General features: G+C 42.8%; 1 protein-coding gene across 1 annotated transcript in view; it reads right to left on the bottom strand.

Moving 5' to 3' along the window:
• LOC109867266 (RNA polymerase II elongation factor ELL2-like) overlaps positions 1 to 12,635 on the bottom strand; it is a 43,107-nt gene that overhangs the window by 15,006 nt on the left and 15,466 nt on the right. Inside the window, exons 3-4 of the mRNA XM_020456323.2 lie at positions 6,484 to 6,611; positions 5,645 to 5,805 (exon numbers count right to left, since the gene is read on the bottom strand). Coding sequence (XP_020311912.1) covers positions 5,645 to 5,805; positions 6,484 to 6,611 — 289 coding nt within the window. The remainder of the gene's footprint in view (positions 1 to 5,644; positions 5,806 to 6,483; positions 6,612 to 12,635) is intronic.

The following is a 12,635-nucleotide window of genomic DNA, read 5'->3' as shown; positions in this document are numbered from 1 at the left end:
GTCTGATGAAACAAAAATAGAACTGTTTGGCCATAATGACCATCGTTATGTTTGGAGGAAAAAGGGGGAGGCTTGCAAGCCGAAGAACACCATCCCAACCATGAAGCACGGCGGTGACAGCAACATGTTGTGGGGGTCCTTTGCTGCAGGAGGGACTGGCGCACTTCACAAAATAGATGGCATAATGAGGAAAGAAAATTATGTGGATATATTGAAGCAACATCTCAAGACATCAGTCAGTTAAAGCTTGGTCGCAAATGGGTCTTCCAAATGACCCCAAGCATACTTGCAAAGTTGTGGCAAAATGGCTTAAGGACAACAAAGTCAAGGTATTGGAGTGGCCATCACAAAGCCCTGACCTCAATCCTATAGAAAATTTGTGGGCAGAACTGAAAATGCGTGTGCGAGCAAGGAGGCCTACAAAGCAGACTCAGTTACACCAACTCTGTCAGGAGGAATGGGCCAAAATCCACCCAACTTATTGTGGGAAGCTTGTGGAAGGTTACCCAAAACGTTTGACCCAAGTTAAACAATTTAAAGGCAATGCTACCAAATACTAATTGAGTGTATGTAAACTTCTGACCCACTGGGAATGTGATGAAAGATATAAAAGCTGAAATAAATATTTCTCTCTACTATAATACTGACATTTCACATTCTTAAAATAGTGGTGATCCTAACTGACCTAAGACAGGGAATTTGTACTAGGATTAAATGTCAGGAATTGTGAAAAACTGAGTTTAACTTCAGTTAGTCCGTGTGCAACAGATGGAAAATACATTCATGGGAAAACAAAACATACCAGAATTCTCAGCAACACAAGTAAACTGTATTTGTGTCATACTTCCACTATGAAAGTACTCCTGTGCAAGACAAAGACTACTTATAGACTTCAACTGTAATTGTAAACAAACATAGCCTTTAAAGCATGGTTAAAATGATCATTTTGATATCATAGATGGTCAGTCCTTGCATCCATAGCTCTGTCTATGAGAGTGGTTTCATGTCTCAAGGCCAATCACTCAGTATTTTACCAAAACAGAGGTGGGGGAAATGCTTTGTTATCGTTTCAGCTAAGGATTCTAGCTTTAAAAACATATTGGTTAACAAGTCTTCAAAATATCTATTCTTCAAGGCGCCTATATGAAATGGTTTGCATAACAGTTACACAAAACTTCCTGACATTTTCATAATGTGAGAAATGAGGATATCATCAACATATACTATGCACCCCAGTAAGATTAAAGGGTGTAATTTTAATCAACTCTGGGCCTGAGGGTAAATCTCTGCTTTTGCCAAATGCAATGCAGTTTCCAGAGCTTGTCGTAACAGCTACTGTGGTTCAAGACACATACAATTTACAGTCCAATATCTCCCTGTAGTGTAGTGAAATAGCCTGTGTTGCCACATTTTAAACATGCAGCGACTAGACGCTAACAACAATAAATTCAATATGCTTGTCATGTACTTGGTTATGGGAAGGTTTGCAAAGCGCCATTCTGTCTACTGTATAGCTTTTACACGAAACCAGCAGAACACTGAACATGCTTGACTAAAACATACTTAACTTATTAGAAATAGGATATGGGTTGGTTCCTTTGTTGCTGAAAAATATTGTGTGAAAAATGCTCTAAAAAAAATCTAAAGCAGTAACTAGATACAGTAGTTGTAAGGTTCTGTATATATTTTCTTAGTCAAACTTGTTCTGTGTTCTGTTTGGTTGTGTTCTTGAACATATCCCTGTTTCTTTGTGTTCTTGAACACATTTCATTTTTGTTCATTGTTTTCACCTGTGTTAGTTACTCACCTGGTCTCATCAGCTCCTGATTTAGTTCAGTTCATTCTGTTTGTGCCTTTGTGAGGTATTGTTTGTTTTGACTCTATTAAGCCTTTTCCTAGCTTGTTTGTGAGATCCAGTTATAGCCATCAGTCTTCGTTTTGATTCACCTGCTTGTTTGCCTACCTGTGTATGACCATTGCCTGTCTGTGACCACGATTCCTGCCTTCTGTGAAAGGTGTAATAAACACCTGCCGCGCTCTGCGTGTGAATCTACACCTTTTTCTTCCTGAGTATTCATTACAGTAGTCACATGTTTGGACACAACCATGTTGATAACATTGAAACCAAAACAGTAGCATTCACCCAAAATGTACGGTTACACCAAAGACTATATAATGGCTCAGCTTGATATTGTATGGGTGTTCCTCATCCCATCTGTCACCAAGGTGTAGTGTATCACAACCATGAGTAATGTACGTCAGACTGACACCAGACCCAGCAGAGAAGTGATGATGATTGACTGAGCCTATAACAGGCTAAGGAGAAGTTCTTCATGGTTCCATGTTGGGAGTCTATCCAGGACGGTGGGGTTAAGTCCTACTCTAGCAATAAGTGCCATGGGATCTTCAGTGATCACAGAGTTAGGATCTTGGCTTATCATCTTAACTGAAAGAGTGCACACAGCGTGTGGTATTCCTCACTCCTATAGACTCCTATAGAGGGAGGAGCGCTGTAGCATGTTCTACTGCTACCTGGTGTTCTCAGGCCGTCTCCTAACAAGATGATATTATTCTAACGAGACCCAACACTAACTGGACTAACCAGACCCAACACTAACTGGACTAACCAGACCCAACACTAACTGGACTAACCAGGCCTAACCCTTCTTAACCTCAATACTAGCAAACAGGTGGTGGGGGATTCACTATACATCTATCTCCACTGAATATGTTCAACTAAAACACATTCCCTTTATGAGACCGTTTTGTACAGCTACAGTAATGGTCAGAGATGACCTTAATATGCTTTTTACAGAATTTCTTCAATCTTTTCACTGGGAAAGTATTCGAGCCATACATTAAAACTAAATGATATGCATTTTCCTGCAAACTATCATTTGTATGTAGAAACATGAGGAGATAGCCATAGAATTACTGTACCACAAAAATACTGCTGGCTGCCACAGGAGGTTTGTGTGCACAGTAGCGCATATGACATATAGTTTATGACCCTTTAATTTCAGTTGCCTTTGAATGGGTGCCTTTACTGTCCTGTCCATGCTGTGGGAAAGTGAGTCCAGTTGTGTGCCTTAAACCTTATGAAACCAATGTCAATGTTCCCAGGCTGAGGATGCAAGTGGACGTCCTCCTTTTCACTTGACTAACTTTAATTTAAAATGCATTATTTGGATTAGAATTCAGTCGTTGTTTTGAACCCATTCAGCAGAGACATTACACTGCAATCTCAACATGACAGCTACCTTTAACAGGATTGTGCAACAGCCCTCAAGGAGCCTATTTCAACAGCATGGCATGTCATGTGTTCTGCCACCTCTGGTCTCTTGGCCCTCCCACCCCTACGGGAAGGCAGCTCGCCCAGTCCAGTCCAAGCTCTTCTCTGTTCTGGCACCCCAATGGTAGAGCCAGCTTCCCCTGAAGCCAGGACAGCAGAGTCCCTGCCCATCTACCAAAAACATCTGAAACCCTACCTCTTGAAAGAGTATCTGAAATAGTCCCACAGCACCCCCCCTCTCCCCTACTTTATTGAGGAAAAATGTCATTACTATGACTGAGATATGTGGTTGTCTCACCTAGCTATCTTAAGATGAATGCACTAACTGTAAGTCGCTCTGGATAAGAGCGTCTGCTAAATGACTACAATTTAAAATGTAAAAATGTGTTGCTTGCTTCATCAGTGGTAGAACATGGATTGTGCAGTATGTTCTATTTATGTTTTAGACAATATGTGTAAAACTGTAAAACTGTCAGTGTCTGCAAAGAAGAGCTCTATGTGCTTTAAATCCACGAATGCATATTATGTCATAAAGACAGCATAGTTCTACACGTCTGTTCAGGTTATAATACACAGCATCGGTAACATGTCCATTTAGAACCCACCAGAAGACACATAAGTATACCTGTGTCTGCATCCTCCTACATGGCATGTAACTAATGCACATCCCAATGGTCCCACTGGTTCACATGCTGTATAAAAATATCTACAGCACTGCTATGCTGGGCTCTCGAGTGGCGCAGCAGTCTAAAGCACTGCATCTCAGTGCTAGAAGTTCGATACCGGGCTGTATCACACTGCATCTCAGTGCTAGAGGTTTGATACCGGACTGTATCACACTGCATCTCAGTGCTAGAGGTTTGATACCGGGCTGTATCACACTGCATCTCAGTGCTAGAGGTTTGATACCGGGCTGTATCACACTGCATCTCAGTGCTAGAGGTTTGATACCGGGCTGTATCACACTGCATCTCAGTGCTAGAGGTTCGATACCGGGCTGTATCACACTGCATCTCAGTGCTAGAGGTTCGATACCGGGCTGTATCACACTGCATCTCAGTGCTAGAGGTTCGATACCGGGCTGTATCACACTGCATCTCAGTGCTAGAGGTTCGATACCGGGCTGTATCACACTGCATCTCAGTGCTAGAGGTTCGATACCGGGCTGTATCACACTGCATCTCAGTGCTAGAGGTTCGATACCGGGCTGTATCACACTGCATCTCAGTGCTAGAGGTTCGATACCGGGCTGTATCACACTGCATCTCAGTGCTAGAGGTTTGATACCGGGCTGTATCACACTGCATCTCAGTGCTAGAGGTTCGATACCGGGCTGTATCACACTGCATCTCAGTGCTAGAGGTTCGATACCGGGCTGTATCACACTGCATCTCAGTGCTAGAGGTTCGATACCGGGCTGTATCACACTGCATCTCAGTGCTAGAGGTTCGATACCGGGCTGTATCACACTGCATCTCAGTGCTAGAGGTTCGATACCGGGCTGTATCACACTGCATCTCAGTGCTAGAGGTTTGATACCAGGCTGTATCACACTGCATCTCAGTGCTAGAGGTTCGATACCGGGCTGTATCACACTGCATCTCAGTGCTAGAGGTTTGATACCGGGCTGTATCACAACCAGCCGTGATTGGGAGTCCCATAGGGTGGCGCACAATTGGCCCAGCGTCATCCGGGTTAAGGGAGGGTTTGGCCGGGGTAGGCCCTCATTGTATAATAAGAATTTGTTCTTAACTGGCTTGCCTAGTTAAATAAAGGTTCAATAAAAAAGTATGCTCCCACAATAATATCTTTACATAGTGGCACAAATGATGATTCTGATTCTGATTTTCGTCAGTTCTTAACTACTTATGGTAAATTATGACCTTTGCATCAGAGAATCTGCAAACAATAATTCAGTATTTCAGCTGATGAAAACTAATTGAATCGCAGCCACTGTAATTAAACTCTTAGGCAGAACTTCATCCACTCAGCATGAGACTTGTTAGTGCATACTTCTGGCAAACTCAATCACATGAATGGAGCTGGCAGGCAGGTTGGCAGTGTGCCTGAACAATCTGGTCTAAATGAAGGGAGAAGAAGAAAAAGAGGCCTCCCCTGTCGCATGAATAATTGCAACCCAGTACTTTGATCAACTATGCGATAACTTCCACACCATATGGCAATTATCAGCAGGACAAGATGGTAAAAGGCGATGGATTAGAAGCTTTCAGAGAACATTAAAACACCTCCATTATTTTGCCCTTGATCCCCAAAGTAAAGGGCTCGGTGTGAAGCTGGTTTGGACATAGCTCATCCAGCAGAGGAAAAAGCAGCCTGTGACTGCAGACTTACCACGAGTGGAGCCTGGCTTGATCTCGATGGCCGACCTGCTCATGATGTCCTTCTCCACCTGAGACATGCGCTCCCGGGTCATCTGGTACGAGTCATCAGTGGCACACACAGTGATCTTGTCCTGAATACTTCCCTGGCCCTCCAGGTGCTCCCTGCCCTCCCTGAGGCGAGTAGAAGATCAGGCTCACATAGCAGCAAAAAGTCTCACACTACTTCCAAATCAATACAGCATTTCTTGAAAATGTGTTTTGTGTGATTCTGTCTACATATGACATGTGTCTCACTCCCATGACTGGTTCTGTGACTTCTGTCCTCATGCTTGTTCCTCACATCCTATGCTAAGGCATTAAGCTGCAGAACAAGTGAAGTATTGTAAAGCCACAAGACTTTTAGCTGCAGGGCAAACAGAGCGTCACAACTCTACCCCTCCAACTAACCCTACATGGTTCCAAACACTGTGATCTCACTGTCCTCAGACATGTGTAGGTCAAAGGTCTAGAGACAAGCAACCTCAACTGTCAAACTTTAGCAACACAGTATGCTAAATAGGTGCTTACAGTAACTCAAAAGACAAAAAAAAAAGCTCAACAGAAAGTACTTAAATCGAAAGGACAGAGTTTATGAGTAGTTCTAAAATAAGACTGAACTGTATTATACATGCAATGGTAAGAAAAATTGTCTGAGGATAAGCTGTAATTTGAAGCGGTCACATTGTGACAAGGGTTACTTAGGTTGGCAATAGGAGAGAGAGTGTAAGAGAGCAGTGTCTCAGAAGTCCTGTGGTCACAATCTGACTGAACTGGCTGTGGTTGACTGTGAAAACAGTGGTGTGTGCTTACCTTGAGACATACTGGTGGGTGCAGTCGAAGCTGGCCTGAGGTTTGTCCTTGCTATCACTAGACAGGTAGAAGGAGAAGACCCGTAGTGCGTCCGAGGCATCTGGGGACGGGGCGGGGATCTTGATGTACTGTTGTCAGGGGACACAGAGAGATCGTTAGAACACTGAGGGGACCATGTGTAAAATTATAAATGTTTATCATGTTTAGCATATTCAGCTGTGCCATCGGACTGCATATTCTAAACATGCTAAATGAAATGCCTTGCGTTTGTGTCATACAATCCGAAAAGTTTTGGTATCTAACGTACGTATACAGGACTGTAAAGAATGAACTGGATATTAGTCATCAATTAGGTTACACATTTAATTGGATAGCAAAACGTGCTAAATAGGAAGACTGAGGTTATTGACATTGCATATGATTCAACTGCTGAGGGTGGCAGCCAGGCAGCCTCTGGCTTAATGTGATATCAAATGAAGCCACATCTGAAGCATTTGGAAAGTCAACTAGGCATATCATATCACTTCTCAATCGAATTCCAAACATCAACACACATCTTGAAAGCCATGCTGTAGTTCTGCTCTTCGATGGTACACTATATATACAAAAGGTATGTGGACACCCGTTCAAATAAGTGGATTTGACTATTTAAGCCACACCCATTGCTGACAGGTGTATAAAATTGAGCACACAGCCATGCAATCGCTATAGACAAACATTGGCAGTAGAATGCCCTTACTGAAGAGCTCAGTGACTTTCAATGTGGCACCGTCATAGAATGCCCCCTTTCCAACAAGTGAGTTCGTCAAGTTTCTCCCTGCTAGAGCTGTCTCGGTCAATTGAAAGTGCTGTTATTGTGAACTGGAAATGACTAGGAGCAACAACGGTTAAGCCGTGAAGTGGTAGGCCACACAAGCTCACAGAACGGGACCGCCAAGTTCTGAAGCGCATAAAAATCGCCTGTCCTTTGTTGCAACACATACTGCTGAGTTCCAATCTGGAAGCATTAACTATTCGTCAGGAGCTTAATTAAATGGGTCTCCATGGCTGAGCAGATGCACACAAGTCTAAGGTCACCATGTGCAATGCCAAGTGTTGGCTGGATTGGTGTAAAGCTCACCGCCATTGGACTCTGGAGCAGTGGAAATGTGTTCTCTGGAGTGATGAATCACGCTTCACAATCTGGCAGTCCGACGGTCAAATCTGGGTTTGGCGGATGCCAAGGAATGCAGAGTGCAAACTATAAAGTTTGGTGGAGGAGAAATAATGGTCTCGGGATGTTTTTCATGGTTCGGGCTAGGCCCCTTAGTTCCAGTGAAGGGAAATCTTAATGCTACAGCATACAATGACATTCTAGATGATTCTGTGCTTCCAACTTTGGGGAAGGCCCTTTCCTGTTCAGCATGACAATGCCCCGGGGCACAAAGCGAGGTTCATGCATAAATGGTTTGTTGAGATCGGAGTGGAAGAACCTAACCTCAACCCCATTGAACACCTTTGGGATGAATTGGAACGCCGACTGCGAGCCAGGCCTAATCGCCCAACATCAGTGCCTGACCTCATTAATGTTCTTATGGCTGAATGGAAGCAAGTCCCTGCAGCAATGTTCCAACATCTAGTGGAAAGCCTTCCCAGAAGAGTGGAGGCTGTTATAGCCATATTAATGCCCATGATATTGGAATGAGATGTTTGACGAGCAGGTGTCCATATACATGTAGTGTATTATCGATTACAGTGTTCCTCTGTAGTTGCTAACTGAATGCTGTGTCCATGCAGAGCAATTCAGTTCCTCAATTTTCAATCGCTGTTCCTAGCCCAATCCTGGTATAGAGAACATTGTAGACTGTAGTTTCTACAAAAACAAATGAACAGATTCTTTCTATTCATACTATTAAATGGTAAGTCTTAAACAAGTCTTTAAAAAACACTTTCCCTTCTTCTGTCTAAAAGTTATTGTGTGCTTGGTACATCCATATAAAACCATCTTCTCTCCAAACTAACATTCTCTGCTATCCTCAAACAACCCAATATAAATATGGAAGCACAGCGCACAAAAACACCAATTATAGATGTATAAATACAGTCTTAAACAGGCAAAATGTAAAAGGTGTCCATCTGTAGAGCACCATGTTAATCATCTACCTATACCAGTATTACTGTATTCTGCATGTTACACTCTGTGACACACTTGTATCAACATTGCAGCATTGCTGCTTTGATTTTACTGCTTTGGAACAACACTGTTATTTAATGAGTACATTTTATCTCACCAGGGGGTGATTGGAGTAAATGTAATCTAGAAGTTTATTCGCTAGTGGACCAAAGTAGATTTTAATGTATTGATATGAGAGCGGGCTTGACCCCCCGCTGTTTTCAAGCCATAAAACTGACCTAAATAAGCAACTGGCTAAGACAATAAGGTCCGTTTTATGGCTTGGTAATGCCAGGATATCAGCCTCCCAGGTCCAATGGGACATACTAGGTGACCTCTTGTCAGCCAGTGGACCGGGGAGGCTGATATCCTGGCATTACCAATAGGAACTCATGACCCTCTCCCTGGATAATAGTGGCCAGTGTCATATACAGTACTGTCCAGGGCTCCCCTGGCGACCAACAGAGCTATGGGGCCACCATCAGTTACATTAAATGGCCTAAATTCAACAAAGAATGTTATTAACCAAGAGGTATTGTAATGTACTTAAAAACATTGGGCACTGACTGTCCATTTATTCAAGTTGAAATGGACAGTTTTGTTGATGCTGAGCCTGTGCCCTAGGGTCTCTTCTCACTACGAGAGATTGCCCAGAGGTTTCGAGAAAATACCCTCGGCTAGACCTTTAACTGTAATACACCACCTCCGGAGGTTGCGGGTGAGCCTTGCTCACCCCCCTCCTCGGAGCATTGCAGAATTGTCTTCTAGAGTCAAATGCTTCTACAGTAAAATTCTAAATAGCAGAGCAATGTTTTTTAAACAGCTGAAATGTATCGGCATTTTCCTTATATTTGAGAATCGTTTACTCTGACACCGTAGCTTTGAGGGAATCTCAGAACACTGTCATTTATTTCAAAGCAAAAGCTAACACTAATGCAAGTAGCCTTTATTTCTCAACTCCAAGATGTACAAGTACAATAAAGTTGAGTGGTGACGAGTGTGGGTGTACTGCACCTCCGACTAGATCGAGTTGCTGTCAGTTGATACTTGTACCCATGTTTGTCCTGTGTAAATGCAAGCTTTTCTTTGGGTGCTAAAATCCATAGTTTTTTATAAAAAATGCATTTTATGTGAGCAATCTAGCTATGGTTCAGATAGCTGAATGCTAACGTCAGCCAATGTTAACTAACGAAGCTAACTAGCTAGCTAGTAATATGCAAGGGTGAAAGTAAGGCGGTCTGGTATGGCATCCTGGCAAAATACACCGTACAGGTCAAATATGAGCCTCTCTCAATAAATAAAACAAAATGTAAAGAAAACTGTAGGCTATTACACCACTATTTATCATTACTGCATGTCAGAGGCATGACAATTTTGCAAATGGACTTATAAATGAGCGTCATAGCCTACGCTCCAAAATGTGATGTGGTACGAAGAGAACATTTAAATCAGAACATGATTGACATTTTGCCAAGGCAGAGATAAGTGACCGAGACGGGCACGGACAGCAGTGGCTGCATAAATTCTGGCGTAATGACAATCGTCAAATGTCATACATTTTCTTAGGGTGTTTTGTGTAACAGATGACTCTTTCCATTCACCACTGTTTGGAGGCTGGAAATATGTGGATGAACGTGCACGGGTAGCCTAGTAAAGGAGCCATTTGAAGTGACGATTTGACAAGTGTGTACACACATAGGCGGTCCCGTACCAGGAACAAATTAATTAAACTTTCACCCCTGGTAATATGCGAGGAGGATGCATACATTTTGCTTAACTTGCTAGCTACTTATCGCTGTATAATATTAATGACCCTGTATGATAATGTTACTGTACTTTTATATTTGTATGATGAGAGGGGTAAACGTACATTTTCTATTTCTAAAGTTATTTGATGGAGCAGATGTTGTTGGCTAACGTTAGCTAGCAGCTGTGCTACTTTGGGTGTGATATTGTTTTGATCCTAAATTAATGAGTGGATGGACGAGAAAATAAACCATTTTGACGTCTGCACATGCTTGTGAATTGTTGCATTATTTAAAGAGTGTAATATGGTTGTTGCATTAATCAAGAGTGCAATATGGTAGATTAAAAGTTGCTCGCATAGCTGTCTAGCGGATACTGTGATAATTACGGTAAATTTGAGCTGCGAAGCAAGAACGTCATCCCCTCTCTCCGCATGGGACATTCCATTGCTAATGTAAATGGAGAAGTTTATGTACATATTATGTAAATAGACATTTTTGCCCCGATGCCTCTCTTCCAACTTTCGTCAATCTGAATAAGCAGAGGAAATTTGAGGACAAGATCTAATTAAATTACATTTTATTCATCACATGCTCTTAAACAACAGGTGTAGACTAACAGTGAAATGCTTACTTACAGCCCTTCACAACAATGCAGAGAAAGAAAAAAGAGGAATAGAAAAGTAAAACACGTAATAATAAAAGTGATAATAAATACACAGTGAGTAATGATAAATTGGCTATATACACAGGGTACCAGTACTGAGTCTATGTGCAGGAGTACGAGGTAATTGAGGTAGATATGTATATATAACTAGGAATAAAGTGACTAGGAAACAGGATTGAAAGTAAACAGTAGCAGCAGTGTATGTTACGAGTCAAACAAAGTTTGTGCAAAAAGGCTTAATGCAGATAGTCCAGGTAGCTATTTGGTTAACTAATTAATTAACTTATGGCTTGGGGGTAGAAGCTGTTCAGGGTCCTGTTGGTTCCAGACTTTGTGCATCAGTACCACTTGCAGTGCAGTAGCAGAGAGAACAGTCTATGACTTGAGAGGCTTGAGTCTTTGACAATTTTTAGGTCCTTCCTCTGACACCGCCTGAAAGGGGCAGAGAAATGGGCCACAGAATGATTACTTCTTTTGACCCAGCATGATTACTGACTGACTGACAATGTGCACAGCCATACAGTACTCAGAATTCAGAAATAGTTGGCAAATCATCTGAAAATAAGTCACTTTCACTTCTCTAATGGTGTCAGACTAGCTTGACACGGCTAACAACACAAAGGACCAAAACATAACGTAATATTTTCATCTTATTAGGAGCCATAAGACATACAGAGGACAGACAGTGGCCTTGAAACAGTATGTTTCGTTATATTTGTGAAGTGATTGATTCCAGGCTGGCTGGCAGAAAGCACAGTGCCTGGGGTAGATGTGGCAGGCAGGACTCTGGCTGCCACAAATGCCTAGTTATGCAGTACAGCAATAAGCAGCTTCTGTAGCTTGTAGCCAATAAACAGTTCCTCTTTCAACCCCCCCCCCCCCCCCCCCTCCCTCCCATCTCTCTCCCCCTCCGAACCCCACAGCGAGCTATGCACCCTACCCCCATCACCGAGCCTCAGCTCTCTTTATAGCACACAACATGCAAGCCACACTGCGGAACACAAAACGCAAGGCAGCCCACAAAGCCATGGACACTTGTGATATCAAACTGACCATTAGTTATGTTGACCTATATCTGTCCAGCCCTTTGTGAAGTGGTGGGGTACGATGCCACTAATGGCTGCTTAAGGTTTCTGCTAATTAACTGCCATCAACCAAAAAAAGAGTCAAAGTAAACAGAAGCAACAGAAGAGCCATATCGTCAGGACCTATTACCTCAAGACTTGGTCTTGACCAAAATTACAAGCAACAAGTCATAGAAAGAGAGGCTCCAGAAGTAGGTCAAGGCAGACAGCATTGCAATGGAGAATGACTTGTTTCAAATGGAGACGCTGATAAACAAAAGCCTGCCTGCCCCTAGGGAGAGCACAGCTCAGGGTTTACAGTCTTAGCTGTGCAATCCCCGCACCCCCCAGAACCCCAAACCCCCATAACGCTAGCACTTCCCTCGGTTTCTATGCCCTTAGTGCGAGGCAAACATCGAGCACCCCCCTCCAGCCAAGCGTTAGAGTTGCCTGTCACCTAATCAATGTTACTCAGGTCAGTCCATTTTGAGGGCGCCCCCATTTTATTCACAGCTTTCTTCTCC

Source organism: Oncorhynchus kisutch, linkage group LG22, assembly GCF_002021735.2.
Source record: "Oncorhynchus kisutch isolate 150728-3 linkage group LG22, Okis_V2, whole genome shotgun sequence".
In the NCBI taxonomy this organism is placed as follows: domain Eukaryota; kingdom Metazoa; phylum Chordata; class Actinopteri; order Salmoniformes; family Salmonidae; genus Oncorhynchus; species Oncorhynchus kisutch.
This window is presented reverse-complemented; position numbering and strand designations above follow the sequence as displayed.